Below are 26235 nucleotides of genomic sequence, written 5' to 3'. Positions count from 1 at the left end.
TGTTTCCTCGCAGTTTTTCAACTCTGTCACCTCAGCCCCCAGCATACTGCACACTGAATGGATGGGTGATGAATAAAGTACTCGACAATCCTTAATGGACCTCCCTACCAAAATGGACCCGTGATCCTTTCTCTCAGGGGAGTGCCTGGATCCATCCAGCTATGTTGTGAAACGGAGTCTCAAAATAGAACTCACATGAGGATGCTAAAAGCAGAGAGGAGTTTGATGTGTGATGTCTGAAAATACAATTCCAGAATCTAAAAGCCCCAATCCCTAATGGTGTAATTTCAGGTAATGCGATGGGCTAGGGAGAAAAAGTGTCTAACACTGACTGAAAACTTACTACGCTAAACGTTGTTCAGATAGTCTTTTATTTATATTCTGCCCTATTCCAGAATAGACTTAGATGGCTCACTGTGCTAGACGTATCTTACTCACTTGGGTGCTCTTCCCAATTACTGATGGCACACTGAGACTGAGGGAGGTTGAGTGGCCTACAGAAGTCCATGGCATTAGTGAGAGGAAGAGTCAGACCTACCTGACTCCAAAGCTTCTGTCCATTTATGACATTACATCGCTAGCACCTTCAACTCAAGAAGGGTAGGAAATCACCTGATTTGGCAACATGAGGCTGCTGCCTTACTGCCTGAAAACAAGGGTTGCAATTCAGGAGTCCTTAGAATCTCTCACCTCGCAAAGTCCTGTGGTCTTATGTACACCATAAATAAATGCTCAAGATATGTTTATGGACTGAAATTAAATGAAATGTTAAATACAATGAGGAAAACTGTTTGGGGGAGGAATTCCTATTAATGGTTTGATTGTTATGTAAGTAGGTAACACCACACCTATTACAGGAGTCAATCCAACACTATTTTATATAATAGTTTATCAAATGGACATACCTAACATCCTTGGTCTAGCTGTCTCTTTATTCCAGGGTTGTCACACATGTGCCCAAATTTATTGGGAATCATCTGATATCAGACATACCAGTTGACGTGTATCTAGTTGACTGGTTACTAACAGAGAAATGGAGAAGAGAGCCATCTGGTCCTGGGAAACAGGTGGCTCCACAACAGAGAGATCAATTCTGACCTGCTACACAATCAGGTGGAGCCTCTTTTGTCAAAGGTTTGTAACTGTAAACTACCATTTCCAAGTATAAGTGAGCCCAACTTGATTCTGGCCCCTTGTTCTTCATCCAGTTAGGAGGATTCTGCTTATCTAAAATGGCTAAGTGGCAAATAAAAGGGGTGTATCCTTGAGTTACCCTTCTGGACATTGGTGACATTCTAAATATATAGTTAACACGTAATTGTCAACATCAAAATAGGTTATGCCTTAAAGAAATGCACTTGATTCAGCTGTCCCTATGAGTGCAATCAACCAACAGCTTTAGTGAAAACTCAAGTGTCTCGAGCCAAGGTGGAAATATATATATACGTACTTCGGACTTTAATATATTCTTCAGTTTATTAACCTCCAAATTAGTGTCTTGAACCTTCTGTTTAATGTCACTAAGCTCATTATGAGTATCATTCAGTTTTTTAGACAGTGCCTATAAGAAAAAGACAGTTAGATCTGACTACAAAAAATTAAAAATTGCTCTATGTCAAAACTACCATAAATTTTTAAATATTTACAGTAAATATGATAAATAAAAATTAATACACCTAATATATAAAGCTCATATAAAGACAGTGAGAAAACACAAGAGTCCAAACAGTAAATGGGCAAAGAACCCAAACACAATTCACAAAAAGGAAGCATAAGTGGATAATACTTGAAAAAAGTTAAAATTTACTAGTAATCAAAGATATGGTAAGGAATGGGCGTTTCCATGTATTATTAGAGTAAACGTAAATTTGAGAAAAGCAAATCTGTGATCTGCTACCTGGTGATGACATGAGACATTTTTAAAAGCTCATAAAAACAAGTAAGACAAAAATGTTACTTTTTGTTAAAGGTGGGAGATGGATACTTGGGTATTCACGATACCCATGTCCACTTAGAAGGTTTTTTAATTTAAAAAAGAAACCTCATAAGCGTTTGATTCAATTTGAAACTAAATCTATAAAATTTAATGAAAAAGAATGTTTATTAAGGCATTATTTGCTATGTGACAATATTTATTCACATTAGGTGAATTATGCAGTACATAATAGTATCTACATAGTGGTAAAACCACACAGAATACTATGAATTCATGAGAAATGTTTGGAATAATTTTTAATAACAGAGAAAAATGTTAATGTATATTTGAAAAAAATCAGGATAAAACACTAAAAACAACTCAATTTGTTTAAAATCGTGGTATTGAGGAAGAAATTTTTTTAAGGTTTCTGCTTTCCAAATCTTTTATGATATGGGTTTTTTTCTTTTTTTTAACATCTTTATTGGAGTACAATTGCTTTACAATGTTGTGTTAGTTTCTGCTGTATAACGAAGTGAATCAGCTATACATATACATATATCCCCAAATCCCCTCCCTTTTGCGTCTCCCTCCCACCCTCCCTATCCCACCCTTCTCGGTGGTCACAAAGCTGCGAGCTGATCTCCCTGTGCTATGCGGCTGCTTCCCACTAGCTATCTATTTTACATTTGGTAGTGTATATATGTCAATGCTACTCTCTCACTTCGCCCCAGCTTACCCTTCCCCCTCCCTGTGTCCTCAAGTCCACTCTCTACGTCTGTGTCTTTATGCCTGTCCTGCCCCTAGGTTCATCAGAACCATTTTTTTTTTAGATTCCATATATATGTGTTAGCATACAGTATTTGTTTTTCTCTTTCTGACTTACTTCATTCTGTATGACAGACTCTAGGTCCATCCACCTCACTACAAATAACTCATTTTCGTTTCTTTTTATGGCTGAGTAATATTCCATTGTATATATGTGCCACATCTTCTTTATCCATTCATCTGTCAATGGACACTTAGGTTGCTTCCATATCCTGGCTATTGTAAATAGAGCTGCAGTGAACATTGTGGTACATGACTCTTTTTGAATTCTGGTTTTCTCAGGGTATATGCCCAGTAGTGGGATTGCTGGGTCATATGGGAGTTCTATTTTTAGTTTTTTAAGGAACGTCCATGTTGTTCTCCATAGTGGCTGTATCAATTTGCATTCCCACCAACAGTGCAAGAGGGTTCCCTTTTCTCCACACTCTCTCCAGCATTTATTGTTTGTAGATTTTTTGATGATGGCCATTCTGACCAGTGTGAGGTGATACCTCATTGTAGTTCTGATTTGCATTTCTCTAATGATTAGTGATGTTGAGCATCCTTTCATGTGTTTGTTGGCAATATGATATGAGTTTTTAAACAACCTGCAGTCCACAGAGGGATCCATCTTCTACTCTTGGGCCCTCTGACCCAAACAAAGGAAAAAACTATTCTTGAACATTTGTATATTGTTATGATACTAATTTTCTTCTTCTGATTATAAAAGATGTTTATGAAGGTGTAACAAACAACTATGATGTTACAGTAAGCTAATAACTGTTAAAAAATATTTATCTAGTGATTATGTGAGACACTCTACATTCTTGCCAGGCATATTCTCATCTACTCTCCATTTTTACAGTTGATAAACTGAGAGAAGTTAAATGATAGGATCACACAGCCAGGCAGGGGACTTGAACTCATGTGGGTCTTAAACACTCCACTCTATTGTCTTCTCATGTAGAACAAAGCATGATATAAAGTGCTATGTCGTTTTATCCCAGCTACATTAAAAAGTTCATGTAAAAGATAGTATAAAAATTTTTTAAGTACATTGAAAATCAGTAAAAAATACATTAACAGTGGGTAACTCTGGGTGGTAAATATGAGAGTTTTTAATCTAATTTTCATAAATATAAGTTATATTTACCTTTAGCCTATTTGCTTTAGCTATAAATAGAGCACACAAAGTAGATCCTATAAATTCACATCTCTTGTTTTTATTGCTATTAACTTTTAAAAAATAAACTTTCTTTTAAAATAGTTTTAGACTTATAGAAGAGTTATTAAAATAGTATAGACAGTGCCCATATACCCTACACTTAGCTTCCTCTATTATTAACATCTTATATTAGTGTGGTAAATTTGTCACAATTCATGAACCAATATTGATACATTATTGACTAAAGTCCATATTTTATTCAGATTTCTTCCATTTTTACATAATGTCCTTTTTCTGTTCCAGGATCCCATTATTCATTAATTTTTTAACAAAGTACTTTAACACCTCAGGCAACTTTTTAATAATTAATCAAGTTTTGCATCTTTATATCTGATTATGTAAATTAAAATATTTAACAGTTTAAAAAATACAGACTTTTATGATGCAAACTGAACACATTGAGAGTGATAGCAAAGCAAGGGAAATTATTTGGACCAAAAATTTTAAAGGGGGAAGAAAGTTTCCAAGTAGAATTTTTTTTTCTTTTTCTTTTTTTTTTTGTGGTACGCGGGCCTCTCACCGTTGTGGCCTCTCCCGTTGTGGAGCACAGGCTCTGGACGCGCAGGCTCAGCGGCCACGGCTCACGGGCCCAGCCGCTCCGCGGCACGTGGGATCTTCCCGGACCAGGGCACGAACCTGTATCCCCTGCATCGGCAGGCGGACTCTCAACCACTGCACCACCAGGGAAGCCCCAAGTAGAATTTTTTAATGTTAAAATTAAAAGTGATATTGGTAATGAGAGCTCTGGATAAAGCTGAACTGTACTGGCTTAGAGAGGAAGTAATTAAAAGAGAAATTTTCCTAAAAAGAATCACAGTGCTAAAGAGGACCAAATAATGTACCATGGTCTGTATACTCATATTCAAACGGAGTAACAGTCCATCAAATAAATCTATGCTTTTCTTAAAAATTTCGGAAGGTTATCTTCATTTGTTGGTTTATTCAAATATTTATCCTTCACTAAGGAAGTATTTCCTAAGGTTTAATGCAAATCTATTATACCCCCGTTCCCTCTTTTCTCTGATATTTAAACTATATGTCTGAAAATTTCACTTAGAAATTATGTGGCATATTCTGTGTAATAAAGGTAAAAAATGGCTAGTTCCAAAGCCTGAGCTTTTCTACAAAATGAAATGAGGGCTATGTCTCAGAAGAAATACCTATTTTTCTTGGAGAAAAAGATAGTAGGAACAAGTATACCTGGTTTTCTTGTTTAGCTTTAGAAAACTGTTCTTGGAGATTGTCATTCTCATGAGCCAAGATATCCCTTTCCCTGGCAATTTGAGACAGCTCATCATTTGTTTCATCCAATTGCCGACGCATTCTGGAAATGTCTTGTTCACACATAATTAGGGCTTCAGTAGACTGTCTATTCCACAAATCAAATAGTACATAAGAAGAGACATTTTACCAGAACAGAATAACAAATTTTCACAAGACAGAAGATAGACAGCATGAAAACATTTGAAGAAGTTTTAAATACATTTAAATGTGTAGGAAGAAACACTGCAGAGATAGTGCACTGAAGTTCCTCTGTGTTGCCAACATTTCACTATAAACAAGGATGCCAAATATACACAGTAGTCAATGATTTGTTAAGCATTTCAAAACTTCTGACATTCAAGTATAAGAAAGCCTTCATCCTACCTCTAGCTGCTATGGCTTAGTCTCCTCTGCAGGCTCCTCTTCTCCTGCCCTCTTAAAAATCAATGGTTCTCAGCGCTTAACCCTTAGCCTCCTGATTCTTCTCCCGCTACCCCTTCTCTCAGACAATTCCTATTCATATCCGTGGCTCCCAACCCTGTGTACACCCAGATGACTCTGAAATGATCACCTCAGCCTCAGTCTCTCCCTCACACTCTAGACCCTTATATTTAACTGCTAACTAGACATACTTATAAGGACATCTCAAAAGCTCTTCAAAGAAAAATCTTTTCTCATGTAGGTTCATCATGTCCAGTATTCATCCCCAGACAGGAACCTGGCATTTTCCTAGATTTTCTCCTTTACAAACACCACACTCCTGTCCTCCAAACTCCCAACCCCAATTTATCATCACCTCTGCAGCCTAGCTCATCTTTCTGGCATAAAAATCTCAAAATTCTTTAATGATTTCTTATTGCCCACAGACTCATTTGTCTGTAACACAGGCCTCTGCCTGCCTACCTAGCCTCTTCTCCTTCATTTCTCCCCTTACACTTTGGGTTCCAACACACTCACCTACTTGTCATTCAAGAGGCTCTTGAACATGATCTGTGGTTCTTTGTGGCTTTGTTATTCTTTCTACCTTGAATGCCTTCTCTTTCCTTTCCTTGGCAAACAGCATATCCTCCCTTTACTTCCCTAAACAGACTTAGGCCTCCTTTCAACATTAGAGAGTTATCACCTTACATATAACATTAAGCTCCTTGTTTCTTACTATCTTTGTACAATACCTAACATAGTACTTTGCCCCCAATAAGTGCTCACATTTTTGTTGAATAAGTGACTTACCTTGATGCCTGTTCCATCTCAGCAATGATATTCTTCATGCCTGAAATGGTCTTTTCCTTGAAAAGTAATATAAGTATTAAATAAAAAATTATCTTAAACTGTTATTTCTGTTAAAACTGAATAAACTAAAAGAATTTCCCCTCCCTTTTGGATTTCCATTTGGTTTTAAACATTTATATTCTATTTTTCTTTGCTACCCTTTAAAACTAAAGCCTAATATATCAGTGTGAGTACATGTACTGGACAAAAACAATAGATTATGCTCATTTAAGCAAAGACTATACTTAGGTATATTGATATGATATCATTATATCAAATACTGTTAAAAGATGTTTTGAGCAGTTATCCAGCAACACAAGAACCCCTTAAGCACCCTGTTTTTGGAAGGAAACCAATGGTTTGGCATTGTAGTGTTCTATACTGGGAATAGGACTGATTTACTTCCTCACTTCTTCATGCTATAAAACCCAGGAAAGTGAATCATGTAAAACTGAATTTAGTTATTAAGAATAATAACTTCAACCAAGTATAATATATATATGTCATCAACATCATCTTCAAAAAGCTGTTCCAATGGAATTACTTATAAAAGTATATGATTAATTTTAGGTGTGAGTTAACAAGGAGGTAAGCATTAGGCCTAGAGCAAAGGTATAAAAAAATAAATTGCTATTCTTCCTTTTCAAGGGTATAGTGAGGAAGTAGAATTAATGGAGTCAATCAAGACTGAAATGAGGGGGAATATCTTAAGGGCATCAATACCATTCCCACACCTCCTCCTTTAAAAACTCGCTGATCCTGAACTAGTTACAGATACTTTACATAGGTTCTTAGCACTAACATTAGTCCTAAAAAAGGAAAATTATTCTTTCACTAAATACCTAGATTTCACTTTGCCCTTTAAATTTTCAAATCCTTAGTAACCAAGTAGCAAGATGAAAAACTAAATCTGTATTTCCCAACTAGTGCTGTTTTTTTCATCAGAGAGACAGGGGTGTGTGTGTGTGTGTGTGTGTGTGCGTGTGTGTGTGTGTGTGCGTGATCTTCCTTTATTCACGTGCTCCTCTCTAGGGTATTTTTATCTCTGGTTTCCCATTCTGCTTTCTGGTAGAATGGTACAGATTCCACATCTGGCAGTAATGGGCATTGAAGTATGGTTAAAATATCCATTAGCAAAACTGTTAAACCCCTTTAAGAAGCACAAGCCAATGGAAGAAAAACTCAAAGAGACAATACCACTTAAAATGGAATATTTACACATGCTTTCGAAATATAACTTAATACACTTCTAAATAAATTCTGAAAAGCTCATTGAACTTCTAGTGTTTCTGACAGAAGTTCCTTGGTTAAAATTTAAACATGGCTTATAAGCCTAAAAAGGACTTTCCTTTATCAATAGAAATTCATCTTGAAAGACTCTCTAAGAACACTGTAAAGTATCCAGGGCAACAAAATTACTGTATAGAATCCAATAATATATCCTCTTAGCCTATTTTTCTCTTAATATGACCCAAATAGTACTATTTCTTAAATTGTTGAAATTTATGCCATCATTATCAATTTGATATTCCTTGTACAATCTCAATACGTCTGTCCAACCAGTGACATAGATTCAAGTTAATTGTTAAAAATTCAACCTGGACAGGATGGTCATAAATCTACTCAGAAAAAAAGAAACAAACTAAAATTTTACACAAATAATTCTGGCTTTTATGATTCAAAAATCTGTGAACTGGCTATTGAATTTTCTAACTTTAATTGGTAGCAAGTAGTAGAACATCTTTTAAAACTATGATTACCAGTAAAAATTCACCTTATTCACTATAATATAGACTTTTCCATAGTAATTTATTTCTGTAATCTCCAGATTAAACTATAAAACTACTGCTTTTCACTGAAAGGCATTATAAATTCAGCTCTGAAATATCACTCTAGAGAAATTTCCTCTTTTGAATGTCTAACACTGCTTTAAAAAGTTATTTTCCTTTCATAGGATGGATGCGTTTACATTCATAATCCTATACAAAACTCTTAATTTTGAAATAGACTTGCAACTCAATATTCTTTGTGAAGGAAAAGATAATATTGGTACAGTTAGTAGAATGGAAGAAATGTGAAATACAAGATATAACAGAGGGAACAGATATTCAGAAAGAATTGAGTAATTTGTTTCTAAATATTAATGTTTCTAAAGAAAATCATGTTTAACTATTCAAAAAGTGGTTTGAATATAATGAGAAACAAAATCCCACCCCCCAAAATACCATAAAATTTCAAAAATATTAAAAGGTATTAACTATAATGAGTCAGACTTTTCAACAAGTTAAAAGCCAAAATTTACTACCTCATGTATTTTGATAACTTCAATTGTGCTCATGATTCCCAAATCTATTAACTTCAATTTTCTCTCCAAACCTTAAAATCCAAGAGCCTATGAATATTTCACTACATGTCCCAAAGGCATGTCAATAATCTTCCTCTCTAAGCTTGTTCTGTGTCCTGTGTTTCCTACTTCACACATAGGAACTATTCATTTGGTTCCGAAGTCAGAAAGCACATATTGTCAGTCTTACTTCCTACAGTTGTCTATTTCTCTCATGGATACTGCCACTCTCCTAATACAGTTCTTATCATTTTACTCCTAACTAGTGTCCTTGTCAGTACTCTCATTTCCCTACAATCCACTTTTATGTAGATTAACAAGGGCTAGGGTAATGTTTTAATGATCTAATTGTAACATTTCATTTTCATTATTTCAGTGCTCCCCTATATCCATGATGATGGGAACTAAACTCAACATCATGTGTAGTTCTGACTTGTTGCTTATCTATCCCACCTCATCTTTCACCACCGCCCCCCTCATCCCCCCGTACTCACCTCTTCGCACTCTATTCTCTGGACATATTAAACTATCAAGAAATCTCATGAGAGCCACTGGGCTTTCATATAATCTGCTCTACTTGTTTGGATCACCCTTTCTCTAAAAACTGCTCTACCTGTCTGGATCACTCTTTCTCTCACTGTCCCCTTTCTCTAAATCTTTTCTTGGCTAATTCCTAGTCATCTTTCAGGGCAGTGTAGGCACCATCACTGCGTGGAAGGCTTCCTAGATCTTCTCCCTCCCCTAATCCAACCCCCAGGCTGAATCAGGTATGTTTCTGACAAACTTCACTCATACATTGTGCATACGTCATTATGGTACCTAGCACATTCTATCATAACAGCCTCTTTCTTTATCTTTCTCTGAATTATACCATAGGCCTTTGGAAGGTATGCCCACTCAACCTCAGTTTCTAACATAATTCCTGGTACACGTCAATAAATGTTTGTTGAATGGATGGATGGCTGGATAAATGAATGAATTAGTTCCCTTAGAGAGGGGAAAGACCTTATGCCAGAGATGCTGCCTTTGCTTAAGACATTTGTCGAAAACAGTTTAGGAATTGCCTTCAGAATCAGTTTATGAGCTAGAAAAGGGGGTCAATATATCCCTGCCTTTTTGAGAACACCTTTTTGTTGTTGTTGTTGTTGTTTGAACAACAGAAGTGTGGGATGAAGCTTATCATCTAACTTTATTCACCAGTTCCATGTGATCCACTCTCAAGGCTAAGGATGATGTAACAACGTGCCCCTGTTCTGAATACAATTACAAAGGTGGTTTTAATGAAATACACATATTGCCTCCCAAGGTGGCTACCTGAAAACATAAGTTCTGGTGTGCTTTTAAAAAGAAATCAGTCTCACTGCTTTTTTTTAAAATTATGCTTTACATTTTGATATTTGAATTAGTTATTGTTAGTGAATGTTGATCATAAAGTGATGAAAGAAAAATCTATTTCAAAATATTAGCTAGTGAATTTGAACACATATTTCCTAAGACTATCTTGAAATATTTCAAAATCAGATTTTAAAGTTTTAGCTCTCTAGGAAAAAATTGAGAAAATCCTATTATTTTATTCAGATTCAAGTTCAAACATTTCTTTTAAACCACGGTTGTCAGAACATACTTTCATTGCCAAACTCTCTCCAAGGGATGCAATATTCTCAGATTTTTTATCCAAACATGCTTGCAGGCATTCCTTTTCTTTAGCCAGATCATTGAGGGTTGCACCGAGAATGCTGATTTCTTCTCGCTGGGCAATACTTTGTCTTGTAAAATTATCTAAATGTGTAATCATAAAGGCATTGTTTTAATCAAGATAAATTTTTTTCTAGTTCAAGCAGAGTGAAATACTTTTCAAAGAAAATTCTCCTATATTATATTCAATGACTAAATATAAAGTACTGTATCCCAAATAAATAATGGCTTTTGTTGTTAGTGATTAAAAATGAAGGTTAATCATGAAATTCTAAATGATATAAATGTAAAAGCACAATTAATACATTTGAATTAGAACAGCAAAGGATATATGTGCAATCTCGAAAGATGGTACAGATGAACCGGTTTGCAAGGAAGAAATAGAGACACAGATGTAAAGAACAAACATATGGACACCAACGAGGGAAAGAGGTGTGGGGGGAGGTGGTGGGATGAATTGGGAGATTGGGATTGACATATATACACTAATATGTATAAAATAGATAACTAATAAGAATCTGCTGTATAAAAAAAAAATAAAATAAATTCAAAAAAGAACATAACGGAAAAGAATATGATAAAGAATGTATATATATATGTATAACTGAATCACTTTGCTGTACAGCAGAAATTAACACAACATTGGAAATCAACTATACTTCAATGAAGTATATTTTTTAAAAAAAGAATAGCAAAGGAAAGTTCTTTATAACAAGTCCTCAAAGTAGAATGTGTGGTGGGGTAGGGGAGGGTGTGTGGATGAAGCACGTGGACTATCAATTCTCCCCCCTCTAATTTCACCTCCCTCTAGCTTAGCATCACTGTTGGATGTAAGCTGGTAACTAACAGATCTTAATAAAATATCCAGTTAAGTCATCTTCAGAGTCAAATATCTTCTAGTATTTTGGTTTTTCTAAAGTAGTGCTATAAAAATTCCTAGAAAAAAAATCATCCCAGGAAGTCTGATTTGATTTGTAAGAACGCTGGCAAGCCAATGTCACTGTTGAAGGACTGAAAGATGGTGTAGAATAGTGGTTTCTAAATTGTGGTTTCTCAACCAGCACCATTGGCAGCACCTGGGAACTTGTGAGAAATACAAATTCTTAGGTCCCATCCTAGACCTACTGATTAGAAATTCTGAGTGGGCAGACCAATTTGTGTTTTAACAAGCACCCCTCCCAAGTGATTCTAATGCACAATAAAGTTTGAGAACCACTTGAGGAAATTGGTAAGGATACAAAAGCCCTGGCCGTATCCTACTTCGAGGAGCCCAGCTCAGTGAGGTTTAGCTCTCCAGGTAAAGACTGAAGTTTGAGAACCACTGGTCTAGAGCTCTACCAAGGAAGCTCTGTGTGACTAGACCTCTAAGTAAATGCCCGCCAAGGGCCACCCAGTGCAGCACTAAGAGATGTAATCTCATATGCCAAGAGGATGATTTATATAATATGTCACATCCCTTTTCCAGGCAAACCACATGTTTTGGGTGTTCTGTTATCTGAGTTCATTCCCATTGGCATAAAATAAACTCTAAAACAACTAGTATATCCTAGCTTAAAAAAATCCTCAACCCCACATCCCACTTAAGCTACCACCCCATTTTTCTACTACTCTTAATAGCCAAACTTCTTAAGACTTCTATTCTCTCCTGTCTCTACCTCCTCACTTCCCAATCATTCGTCAACCTACTCCATCTTCCACATCTAACACTGTAACTCAAACTTTTTGGGGGGGTCAGTGCTACCAAAACCTCCAATGTGCCAATCCAATCAATGTTTTTTCATTCTCATCTTATTTTGCTTCTTGAAAGTATCTGACACTTGATCATATCCTCCTTTTTAAAACATGTTGCTCTCTTGCTTCCCAAAATGACACTCACTTCTGGGTTTTCTTCCTATGTCTTTGGCTTCTTCTTACTCAGTCCTGGATCCTCTTCTCCTCATTCTCTATATTTCCCCTAGGTGATTTCATGGTTTTAAAATATCATTTATATGCTGATGTGTCCCAAATGTATATCTATAGCTTAGATTTCTCATCTGAGATACAAACTTATCTATTTACCTGCTTACCCTACCTTTTTACTTGAACTTAAAATATCCAGAAATGAGTTCTTCAATCTTCCCCTTTTATATTTTCTTTCAATACTTCCTGTCTCAATAAACAGCACCTCCACCCACCTAATTGCTTATGTCAGATATTTTTGAACTGCATAATAGTAAATCTTAAAAATATTTATTGTTTTAAAATGGGCTCTTTTATAGTCTTGACCAAAATTTTACTTTAAAGTTATAACCATATTTTCATAAAGATCACTGGTAAGAAACAATAATAGGAGACTTTATAAAAATAATCTTTATAAACTCAAGTGATAGCATAGATATAGCCAAATATATGTACACTTTCCATCAAAAATAGTAATATATGTAATGTATTTCATTACAACAGCTATGGGCATGACATATAATACAAAAACTTATAAATTCAAAATTGATCATCATAAATTTACAAAGTATTGCTGCTTTGTTTAGCTATTTCTTCATTGAAAAATATGAAGCCATGTCTAAGTATTTATGGTCCTAAATTTAAATAAAAATTATTATTATCAAAGAAAAATATATTTTCCCATGATTTCTGACTAAAAAACTTTAATTTAAGGGCATATTTCTAAGTTTATCTATGTTATAACTGAAGAGAAGAAAACTTTTTTTAAACCAGACTTTTAAAAAAAGTAACATCAGGGAAAAAAAAAACAACTCACCAATTTTTTCATCCAAGCACATAATTTTCTCCTGAGTAAGCTGTAGCTCATATTTTTTCTTAGCAAGGTGTCGTTGAGTATCAGAAAGATCTTTTTCTGTGTTTTCATATAAAAGTCTGTAAACATTTTAATAATAAAACTAATTCTGAAATTTTGTTTTATCAACTTTTTAATGTATTTAAATCTAAAAACTTTTAAGAATATTAATGTACATTTTTTTCTTCTTAGTATTTTCATTATTAAAACACATTATAGGAGGTTTGAAATATAAAGGATAAAAAGGGATCCTCAATCTACCACTCCAACATAAGCAACTATTAGCAATTTGGTGTTCATTAGTTTGTATTTTTTTGGCTACACATATTTTAAAGTTACCATATTCTAAATTCAAAACTGAATCCTGATTTTTTCCACCTACACTTAATCTTTAATATTTTTTAATCTTATTATTCAGCCCTCCAAATTATCATTTTCTGGCTGAAAAACCTTATATGAACAGTAACCATTTACTTAAGTACTCCCCTAATATTAGACATTTAGGTTCATTTCAGGTTTTCACTATTATAAATAAATCTGTAATGAATAGCATTTCATTGAGTCCACAAACATTTATTATGTGTCTAGTATGTACCAGGCACTAGGTGTTGAGGAAGCTATGGTGAACTAGGTGGGCAGTGGCCCTGGTCTCATGGAGTTCACAGTCAACAAACAAATATTAATAAGTAAACAGACTATAATTTCTGGAAATATGGAAGCTAGATAATCTGAAAGTCCTCTCACCACAAAACACTTACACATACTAAATATGATGTAAGAAGCATCCTTTTAAACGTACAGCAAAACTTAGAAGGATTTGTAAGGGAAGTCCCCTGGAGCCAAATCAGAGCAATAAGACAATGAACTGATGTTATGTTAGATACAGTTGGGGTTTGCCTGTCTCTGTGGCCTAGAGTCTTGCCTTTTAACTCAGAAACAGAAGATGAGGCCACAGAGATGGCTGCAACACAAGTATTAGAACTAAGGTCCAGGAATTCCCTGGTGGTCCAGTGGTTAGGACTCTGTGTTCTCACTGCTGAGGGCCCAGGTTTGATCCCTGGTTGGGGAATTAAGATCGCACAAGCCATGTGGCATGGCCAAAAAAGAAAAAAAAAAAGAATTAAGATCCTCTACCATAAGGCCACTAAGGGCTACACTATTACTGGAGAGGACTAGAAGAAATCAGCTTGCCAAACATTGCTAGGGCCAGGGTAATAAAAATAACTAAAAGTCTTCATTGGGAATTCTGAACCTCAAGATAAGAAATCAAAATAAAATCTGGTTCCAGGATGGTCATATAATCTAGAACACTCAGTGGAAATAAAAGTTCTCTGGAGGGACATGCCCTTAACTCAGGCACAAACTAAACCTCAGACAAAGGTCTGTTGAAAATGAGCTCACAATTCAATCTTAAAAACACATTAAGAAACAACCCAAACGTAGTGGGAGTCAAAATACACACAAACTAAATTAAATCCCAACGAACTTCAGATTATAGCATTATTAAATAGCAATTTAAAAATAGTTTTAAATACTAAGACATACATAAGTAATAGAATACACAATGAAAAGAAAAAAGAACCAGCAGATTTTTAAAAGAACCAAAGAGAACTTCAGGAAATTAAACTGAAGTCACTGAAATAAAACTTTTAAAAGGACAACATCAAATGACAAGTTTAAGAACAAAATAGACACAGCTAAAGAGACAATTAGTAAGATAGAAAGAAAAAAAAAAGCCAGATCAGAGGAAATTACCTATAATAGAGCACAGAAAAAAAGATAGAAAAAATACAAAAGAAAGTTTAAGAGACATAAAGAATAGAATGAGAAGGTCCAATATTCACCTAATAAAATTCCACAAGAGAATAAACATAATATTCAAAGAAACAATGGCTCATATAATACATGAAATCTTAAACTAAAGAAACATCAATGAAAAACATAAACAGCAACTTTGAGGGAATGTAAATCATGGGTAGAGCCAAAAAAAAAGCTGTATCTATTAAGACAATTATAAATGGAGGAGGGTAAAAGCATTTAAAAGGACACAAGATTTCTACATTTAAACTGATAAAATGTGACACCAGTAGGCTGTGTGTATAATGTAATACCTAGAGCAACAAATGAAAACATCTACATAGAGATACTCAAAAGTATTAAAGATAGATCCAAATGAAATACTTAAAAATGTTCAAGTAACCCACAGAAAGGTGGGAAAAAGAAAACAGAGATAAGAAAAACAAAGGGAAGAAACAAACAAAAAAACAAATAAAACAGGAGACTTGAGCCCTAACATATAATAATTACATTAAATACATAAGGTCTACCTTATTTGTGTTAGCTAAACACTAGAAACAATCAAAACGTCCCTCAATAGATGAATGGTTAAACTGTGGTACATCCATACCATGGAATACAATGATAAAAATACATAAAACTATACATACACATTGAACTAGTGACAATTTCTGCTTCTGATATTGTACTATAGTTATATAAAATGTAACAGCTGGGAGAAACTGGGTGAAGGAATCTCTCTGTATTTCTGCAACTTCCTTTCACCCTAAATTATTTTAAATTTAAGAAGTAAAACAAATTCTCAAATCCAACCTGCACAACTAAAATAAATAAATAAAAATCTCAGGGTGGGGGGACTTCCCTGGTGGCGCAGTGGTTGAGAGTCCACCTGCCGATGCAGGGGACACGGGTTCATGCCCCGATCCGGGAAGATCCCACATGCTGCAGAGTGGCTGGGCCTGTGAGCCATGGCTGCTGAGCCTGCACGTCCAGAGCCTGTGCTCTGCAACGGGAGAGGCCACAACAGTGAGAAGCCCACACACCGCAAAACAAACAAACAAACAAACAAACAAAATCTCAGGGTGGGAATTAGGAATCACTATTTTTTTTAAAGTTCCTTATTTGATTTCAATATGCAGCCAAGGTTGTTAAGGAGTGCCTCCTACTGCTGCTTCACCCAGGGGAGCAAAAGGTGAAAAACTGACAAAGCAGATGTTATGTAAGACAAAATGTTATTGCAATTTTATGGTGTCTCTCCCATCTTAGGACTCTTCCATCCCCCATAGTGTGAACCCAATGAGGCTGTTCCCCCCAAAGGACTGTATGACATAATAACTTATATCTCGATGGAAAAATGTACTCACAGACCAAAATGACAAGACATTTGAAAAAACAAGTCATTTCAAAAGAAACAAAATATACTGATTACAGAATCCAGCAATATCAGATATATTAGAAGAAACAGATCAAAAATTTTTAATTAGACTAATAAACATATTAAAAGAAAGATATCAGCAATATGAAAAAACAACCAAGGGGAAAAACAGATGTGACAAGTATGAGAAATGTAGTAGATGAAATTAAAAGAAAAAAAAAACAGATGGTGTAAATAGCAGAATGAATATAGCTGATCAATGAGTTAGCAAACTGAAAGACCAAATTGAGGATATTTCTCAGAATGAAGTATAAAAGGACAAATAAATTGAAAACATGAGGGCTCCCCTGGTGGCGCAGTGGTTGAGAGTCCACCTGCCGATGCAGGGGACACAGGTTCGTGCCCCGGTCCGGGAAGATCCCACATGCCGCTGAGCGGCTGGACCCGTGAGCCATGGCCGCTGAGCCTGCACGTCCGGAGCCTATGCTCCGCAATGGGAGAGGCCACAACAGTGAGAGGTCCGTGTACCACAAAAAAAAAAAAAAAAAATTGAAAACATGAGATGAAAAGTTAGAAGACTTACCAAACCTGACTTTAAGACTTACTATAGAAACCATAATAGAGAGCCCAGAAATAGGCTCACATTTATTCAGTCAATTAATTTTCAACAAAAATCAATATAATGGGGAAAAGAAACAATTGGTATTGGAACAACTGAATTGCCATCAACTGAATCTTGACCCCTACATCACACCACATACAAAAGACATAATATAAAAGCTAAAGCTATCAATATAATGCTTTTGAGAGAAATCACAAACATACACATAAGAAGTTTTAACCAATTTTAGTAAATCAAATCCAAGGATATAGAAAAACTATAATACATCATGTCCAAGTGGAGTTAACTCAGGAATGCAAGGTTGGTTTACAATCTAAAGTTATTTAATGTTATTCACCATATTAACACCCTAAAAAAAAGAGAAAAAAGCCATATGACCATATTAATCGATGCAAAATAGACATCTGACAAAATTCAATATCCACTCTTCATATGAACTCTCAGCAAATTAGGAATAGAACTTTTTCAATCTGATAATAGGCACCTACAAAGAGCCTACAGCAAACATCACAATGGTGAACGGTTGAATGCTTTCCCACTAAGGTTAAGAATAAAACAAGGATGACTGTTCTCATCCTTCTATTCAACATTATACTAGAGGTTCTAGCCAGAGAAATAAGGCAAGAAAAAGAAACAGGCATTCAGATTGGAAAAGAAGAAGCAAAGCTCTCTATTCACAGACAACATGATAATCTATGTAGAAAATCCTACTGAATCTACCAAAAAAAACTATCTTAACAAGTGAGTTTTAGCAAGATTGCAAAATACAAGAAAAGTACACAAAAATCAATTTTGTTTCTTACACAGGTATACCTCATTTCATTGCATTTTGCTTTACTGCACTTTGCAGATATTGCTTTTTTTTTTTTTTTACAAATTGAAGGTTTGTGGCAACCCTGCATCATACAAATCTATTAACACCATTTTTCTAACAGCGTTTGCTCACTTCATGTCTCTGTGTCACATCTTGGTAATTTTCAAAATATTTCAAACCCTCCACCAGCAAAAAGATTGACTTGCTAAAGGCTCAAATGATAGTTAGCATTTTTTAGCAATAAAGTATTTTTATTTTATTTATTTATTTATGGCTGCGTTGGGTCTTCATTGCTGTGTGCGGGCTTTCTCTAGTTGCGGTGAGTGGGGGCTACTCTTTGTTGCAATGCACGGGCTTCTCATTGCAGTGGCTTCTCTTGTTGCGGAGCACGGGCTCTAGGCACACAGGCTTCAGTAGTTGCAGCATGCGGGCTCAGTAGTTGTGGCTCACGGGCTCTAGAATGCAGGCTCAGTAGTTGTGGTGCATGGGCTTAAGTGCTCCACAGCATGTGGGATCTTCCCGGACCAGGGCTTGAACCCATGTCCCCTGCATTGGTAGGCGGATTCTTAACCACTGTGCCACCAGGGAAGTCCAATAAAGTCTTTTTAAATTGAGGTGTGTACATTTTTTTTTAGACATATGGTACTGCACACTTAAGAGACTACAGTATAGTGTAAACGTAACTTTTATATGTACTAAGAAGCCAAACAATTTATGTGATTTGCTTTATTGTGATATTTGCTTTATTGCAGTGGTCTGAAACAAAACATGCAATATTTCCAAGGTCTGCTTGTACTAGCAAAAAAACAATAGGAAACTGAAATTTAAAAAGCATTTATAATAGCATAAAGAATGTGAAATACTTAGGTATAAATATGACAAAGGGTGTACAAGATTTGTACAATGAAAAAATATAAAACACTGTTGAGAGAAATTTTAAAAGATCTAAATAAATGGAGAGAGAGTTTCTGTTTATGGATCAAAAGGCTCAATATTGTTCATAGTTAATTTTCCAAAACTGATCTGTAGATTCCACATAATTCTAAGCAAAATCCCAATAATAATTTGTGTATGTTGACAAGATGATCCTAAAATTTATATGAAAATGTGAAGGATCTAGGACAGCCAAAACAACTTTGAAAACGAACTAAGTTGAAGGACTTAACAGTACTTGATTTCAAGACTAATTATGCAGCTTCAATTATCAAGACAGAGTGATACTAGCATAAAGATGGAAAAATAGATCGATGGAATAGAGTCCCGAAACAGACTCACATATGTGGTCAACCAATTTTTTCACTAAGATGCCAAGGCAATTCAGTGGATGAATGGATAATCTTAACAAATAACTAATGGATACCCATATACAAAAAACAAAGAAAAAAACTACCTCTACTTTTTATCTCATATTTTACACAAAAATTAATTCAAAAAGGATTACAGACCTTACATTTATGTAAGAGGTAGAACTATAAAACTGCTAGAAGCAAACACAGCAAAAATTTTTAGTGACCTTAGGTTTGGCAAAGATTTCTTAAATAGAACACAAAAAGCATGATACAAATGAAAAATAATTTCAATTGTGCTTCATCAAAATTTAAAGTCTTTGCTCATCAAAAGACACTGATAACAAAATAAAAAGGCAAGCTCTATACTGGGGCAAGATATTTGCAAAACATGTATCTGACAAAAAATTTGTATCTAGACCCTATAAAGGACTTTTATAAGTTAATGATAAAGAGATAAACAAACCAATAAAAAATGGGGAAACACTTGAACAGATATTTCACTAAAGAAGATATATGAATGGCAAATAAGTAAATGAACAGATAATCAATATCACTGATCATTAGGGAAAAGCAAATTAAAACTACACTCAGATACTACACACCCACTAGTATAACTAAAGTACAAAGACAGATGATATCAAATGTTGATCAGGATATAACGCAACTGGCACTCTCATGCACGGCTGGTGGGAATATAAAATGGTAAAACAATTTTGGAAGACAGTTTGGCTGCCCTGGAAGCTATCAGGGGAACCACCACTGTGTCCTTGGGTTATAGGAGCAGGGCAGCAAGGATTTACAGTGGTACTTATCTGGCTTTTGGTGGAGAGCTGCCCTTGACAACGGAGACCAACATTCTGTGCACTATACTCGACTGTTACAAGATCTTACCTGATAACCCTCATTCAGTATGCATCTGGGGAAAAAAGCACCAATGCATAGTAAATCAACAGTAATAAAATATTTTAAAATATAGTTAAATTCTACTGTAGTCCAAGAAGAATCACTTCAAATGCCCTGACGGATTATTTTCTTAGCTTTCTTCTTGTAAAACACTTTTAAAATGCATGCTAATCATACTGCTCAATATCAAAAAAATAAACAACACAATCAAAAAATGGGAAGAAGATCTAAATAGACACTTCTCCAAAGACATACAGATGGCCAACAGGAACATTAAAAGATGCTCAACGTCGCTAATTATTAAAGAAATGCAAATCAAAACTACAATGAGGTATCACCTCACACCAGTCAGAATGGCCATCATCAAAATGTCTACAAATAATTAATGCTGGAGAGGGTGTGGAGAAAGAGGAACACTCCTACACTGTTGGTGGGAATGTAAATTGGTATAGCCCCTATGGAGAATAGAATGGCGGTTCCTTAAAAAACTAAAAATAGAGCTACAGTATGATACTGAAATCCTACTCCTGGACATATATCTGGAGAAAACTGTACTGTGAAAAGATACATGTACCCCAATGATCACTGGCACACTCTTTACAATAGCCAAGACATGGAAGCAACCTAATTGTCCATTGACAGATGAATGGATAAAGAAGATGTGGTACATATATACAATGGAATATTACTCAGCCATAAAAAAGAATGAAATAATGCGATTTGCAGCAACATAGATGGACCTAGAGATCAGCATATTAAGTGAAGTAAGCCAGACAAAGACAAATATATGATGTCGCTTGTATGTGGAATCTAAAAAAAATGATCAAATGAACTTATTTACAAAACAGAAAGAGATTCACAGACATAGAAAACAAACTTATGGTTACCAAAGGGGAAAGAGGGGTGGGAGAAAGGATAAATTAGGAGGTTGGGATTAACATATACACACTACTATGTATAAAATAGATAACCAACAAGGACATACTGTATAGCACAGGGTATTATACTCAATATTTTGTAATAACCTATAAGGGAAAAGAATCTGAAAAGGAATATATATATGTATATGTATATAACTGATTCACTGTGCTGTACACCTGAAACTAACACAATACTGTAAATCAACTCCATTAAAAAATTCTTTAAAAAATGGATGCTAATATAAGAGCCATAAATATATTGCAATAATAAGTTTATCAATGCATATGATAATGAAGGAGTCCAGAAAAGACAAGCGGAGGATGTGGCAAAACCTTCCGGTGTACACTGTGGCCATCCTTATCCTGTTAAACTGCACTGCAGCCACATATCTTCCCAAATAGACATAAGACCCCTGCACAACACAAGAATATACCTAATAAGAAAAAGGAAAAATGGAAAACTACATTCATAATCCGAAGTTCTCAGATCAGACCTTTAAATCACTGACCAATAAACCCACACCGATAACAGACATTCAAGAAATAGAAGCTTTAGAAATAAAGCTGGTAGCTTCTTTTGCAGACTCTTCTAACTCCAATATGAGAAAACAGGCACTCAGAAAACTTGTTCAAGATATGTTTAGGAGTTGCTTTTACCAAAGCCCAAAGGGGCTTTGGTTAAGCTATCTAACATGGTTTTTATCAAATGCCTATTTTGGGGCTTAAAACCAACCCTCTGTGCAGCCTTAGTAGGAGGTGTTAAAAATCAGGGTTCTGCCATGGAGTGCGATTCCCCTGATTTCTCTGTATGGTCTTATTCTCAAAACAAATTACCATTTGGTTCTCAAGTTGCACTCTCCATTAGAACTCAGATGTATACACTTTTGTCCATTTCTAAGGGAGACACTCATTCAGAGACACTCAAAATAATGCTTTTACATATAGTTGGTTATAATCAAGTAGACTCTCCAGAGAAACTCAAACCAGTGAAATAGAAAACTCTACAGATGACAGCCCTGATAAACCAAGCTGTAATGTATGGTGATAGTTTTTTTATAGTTTCCACTCAGCATTTTAACAAATAATATTACAAGCAACAGTTTGATTAGCAGAGGCTGAAATTCATGCTTTGTTACCTCAGAATGATTCTAAGACTTAAAATTCAAGATGAGAAATCTGCACTTATGATAAACCTCACTGCACAGAATGCTTCCTTCACAAAATGACAGAATCAGGACCAAATCATAGATTTTTAAAGCAATTTTGGAAAACGTGTTATCAGGTGATTTGTCTGGCCAGAAATCAGGTAGTGAGGGTTCTCAGTATGACATTAATATGGGATCTGACATACAGTTGTCATCTCCAGCTCAGAGTCCTAGAATAGATTTTGGTTGTTTCCAAATTGGGGCAATTATGGCTAAAGCTGCTATAAACACCGCATGTAGGTTTTTGTGTGGGCATACATTTTCAACTCCTTTGGATAAATACCAACAAGCATGATTGCTGGATTATATGATAAGAGTATGTTTAGTTTTGTATGAAACTGCCAAACAGCCTTACAGAGTGACTGCACCATTTTGAATTCCCACCAGCAATGAATAAGAACTGTTGACCCACATCCTCACCAGCATTTGTTGTGTTTCCGATTTTGGCCATTCTAATAGATATGTATTGGTATCTCATCGTTGTTTTTAATTTGCATTTCCAGATGACATATGATGTGGCACATCTTTTTATATGCTTATTTTCCATCTGTATAACTTCTTTGGTGAGATGTCTGTAAAAGTCTTTGGCCCATTTTTTAAGTGGGTTATTTCTTATTGTTGAGTTTTTTAAAAGTTCTTTGTATATTTTGGAAAACCTATCTATCTATCTATCATCTATTATTAAGGTACAGTTGATGTACAATATTATATAAGTTTCATGTGTGTAACATAGTGATTCACAATTTTTAAAGGTTTATGCCATTTATAGTCTGATTTATTTCACTTAGCATAATACCCTCCACGTCCATCCATGTCGTTACAAAGGGCAAAATGGCAAAATTTCATATATTGTATATTCATATTCATGAATATATATATGTATATATTCCCATACATATATATACACACAGACATATATATACCACATCTTCTTTATCTATTCACCTGTTGATGGACACAGGTTTTCTCCGTATCTTGGCAACTGTAAATAATGATTCTAGGAACACTGGGCTGCATGTATCTTTTTTTTTTTTGATTTATAGTCATTCTTTTTATTTTTTTAATTTTATTTATTTATTTATTTATTTATGGCTGTGTTGGGCCCTCATTGCTGCATGTGGTCTTTCTTTAGTTGCGATGAGCGGGGGCTACTCTTTGTTGCAGTGTGAGGGCTTCTCATTGTGGTGGCTTCTCTTGTTGCGAAGCACGGGCTCTAGGTGCGTGGGCTTCAGTATTTGGGTTACGCGGGCTCTAGAGCACAGGCTCAGTAGATGTGGCACACGGGCTTTGTTGCTCCACGGCATGTGGGATCTTCCCAGACCAGGGCTCAAACCCGTGTTCCCTGCATTGGCAGGCGGATTCTTAACCACTGCACCACCAGGGAAGCCCCTGCATCTTTTCAAATTACTATTTTCATTTTCTTCAGATAAATACCCAGGAGTGGAATTGCTGGGTCATATGGTAGTTCCATTTTTATCAATAGTTTTTTGAGAAACCTCTATACTGTTTTCCATAGTGGCTGCATCAATTTCCATTTCCAGTGCACGAGGGTTCCCTTTTCTCCACATCCTCCCCAACATTTGTTATTTGTGGTCTTTTGGATGATGACCATTCTGACAGGTGTGAGCTGATCTCTCATTGTGGTTTTAATTTGCATTTCTCTGATGATTAGTGATGTTGAGCATCTTTTCATGTGCCTGTTAGCCATCTGTATGTCTTCTTTGGAAAAATGTCTATTCAATTCTTCTGACCATTTTTAAATTGAGTTGTCTTTTTAAAATTGAGTTGTGGATAGCAGTTTTTATCAGAGGTGTCTTTTGTTTTTTTTTTTCTTTTGCGGTACACAGGCCTCTCACTGTCGTGGCCTCTCCCGTTGCAGAGCACAGGCTCCAGATGCACAGGCTCAGTGGCCATGGCTCACGGGCCCAGCCGCTCCACAGCACATGGGATCTTCCCAGACCAGGGCACGAACCCGTGTCCCCTGCATCGGCAGGCGGACTCTCAACCACTGTGCCACCAGGGAAGCCCCAGATGTGTCTTTTGCAAATACTTTCTTCCAGTCTCTGGCTTGTCTTCTCACCTACTTGACATTGTGTTGTGTGGAGTAGAAGTCTTTAATTTTAATGAAGTACAGTTTATCAATTATTTATTTCTTGGATTGTGCTTAAGGGCTGTATCTAAAAAGTAATCACCATACCCAAGGTCATCTACGTTTTCTTCTATGTTATATTCTAGAGGTTTCATAGTTCTGCATTTTACATTTAGGACTATGATTCATTTTGCGTTAATATGAAAGGTGTAATGACTCTGTCTAGATTATTTGTTTCTTTGTGTATGGGTGGGGTTTTGTTTGTTTCGGGGTTTTTTGTTGTTGTTGTTGTTGTGTTTTGGTTTTTTTGCACATGGATGTCCAGTTTTTCCAGTACCATTTGTTGAAAAGACTGTCTTTGCTTTATTGTATTGCCTTCGCCTTTATCAAAGATCACTTGACTATATTTATCTGGATCTATTTCTGGGATCTCTATTCTGTTGCATTGGTTTGTCTGTTCTTTTGCCAATATCACACTGTCTTGATTACTGTAGGCTTATAGTAAGTCCTAAGTCAGGTAGTGTCAGTACTCCAATTGTGTTTCTTCAGTATCTTTTAATTCTTTACCTCTCCATATAAACTGTAGAATCCATTTGTTAATATACACAAAATAATTTGCTGCAATTTTGATCAGAATTGCACTGAATCTATAGACCAAGCTGGGAAGAGCTGACATCTTGACAATATTGAGTTTTACTTTCCATGAATATGGAATATCTCTTCAGTTATTTAGTTCTTCTTTGATTTCATTCACCAGTTTTGTAGTTTTCCTCATATAAATTTTACACAAAGTTTACTAGATTTAACTTAAGTATTTCTTTTGGAGGGGGTGCTCATATAAATGTGCTTTTAATTTCAAATTCCACTTCTTCACTGCTAATAAATAGGGAAGCAACTGACTTTGTATATTAACCTTGTATCCTGCAACCTTGTTATAAATGTTTATTAGTTCCAGATTTTTTTGTTGATTCTTTTGGATTTTCTAGGATATCATGTCATCTAGATTAGAATTTAATATTGAAATATTTTTAGCTTCAAATATCCAAATTCAAACCAAACCAGTTTTGGAATCACTGGACACGGAGACCCAAACTAACTTTTTAGTAACAGATAACTCTTATCGATCATTCAACTCCATGGGATATTCTAACTTCTTGGGCCTAGAGATGTTTGATGTACAAATGCAGACATAGAGACCTTTTTTTCAAAATGATATGCTTCTAGGAAATATTCTGACAACACTCCAGCTTTTTAGAAGTGTTGATTTATCTGACATCGAAATCCAAACAGAAGAACTTCTACTACTAAAATATACCTGTTTAGAAAGAAAAGTTCGTGTAAGCAGTATAGAAACACAGAAAATAAGTATTGGTTTTGAAACCTGGAGATTTTTTTTTTTTCACTAGCAGTGAAACATAAACAGCAACAGATACATTTCTTTCTGACTGGTTCAACCTGAACACTATGGAACCTCAGTTTAGAGTTATAGAAACCTAAGCATGTGCTGAACTGTGCTCAGGACTTAACTTCTAACGAGTGGAGTTCACATGTGGGATAAACTTAAAATTTTTCTCATGAACTGACAAAATGGAAAACAGAGACAGTGGTATTTTAACTATGCATAGGTTCATTATAATTCTTTGCCTTTTGTACACATATATATGAAATCTATGATAAATGTGAGTGCGTTATAAAGACACTGACCTATTAAAATAAATGGACAGCTGACTTCTCAGCAGAAATAATTTAAGTCAGAAGACAGTAGGATATCATCAAAGTGTTAAAATAAAAATAATTCCCAAACTGTAGAATTCTCTACCTAGCAAAAATATCCTTCAGTACAGTAAGGTTGCAATAGAGGTAGTGAGAAACACTCAGCTTTTGGATACATTTTGTTTTTTGTTTTGTTTTT

The 26235-nt window shown here is 35.4% G+C and overlaps 1 protein-coding gene across 6 annotated transcripts in view; it reads right to left on the bottom strand.

Annotated features, from left to right (window-relative positions):
- The window catches only part of TSGA10 (testis specific 10), a 104414-nt gene that overhangs the window by 32012 nt on the left and 46167 nt on the right, over positions 1-26235 (bottom strand). For all 6 annotated transcript variants that reach the window (XM_022598999.3, XM_022598995.3, XM_089922663.1 and 3 more), the window contains 5 exons: positions 13274-13389; positions 10448-10602; positions 6441-6496; positions 5148-5316; positions 1451-1561 (listed from right to left, as the gene is read on the bottom strand). In XM_022598999.3, coding sequence (XP_022454707.1) covers positions 1451-1561; positions 5148-5316; positions 6441-6496; positions 10448-10602; positions 13274-13389 — 607 coding nt within the window. The remainder of the gene's footprint in view (positions 1-1450; positions 1562-5147; positions 5317-6440; positions 6497-10447; positions 10603-13273; positions 13390-26235) is intronic.

Source organism: Delphinapterus leucas, chromosome 13 (assembly GCF_059928025.1).
Source record: "Delphinapterus leucas isolate spDelLeu-1000000601 "Yukka" chromosome 13, BTC_Dleu_Yukka2, whole genome shotgun sequence".
NCBI lineage: Eukaryota > Metazoa > Chordata > Mammalia > Artiodactyla > Monodontidae > Delphinapterus > Delphinapterus leucas.
Note: the sequence above shows the minus strand (reverse complement) of the source record. Positions and strands in the feature narration are given on the sequence as shown.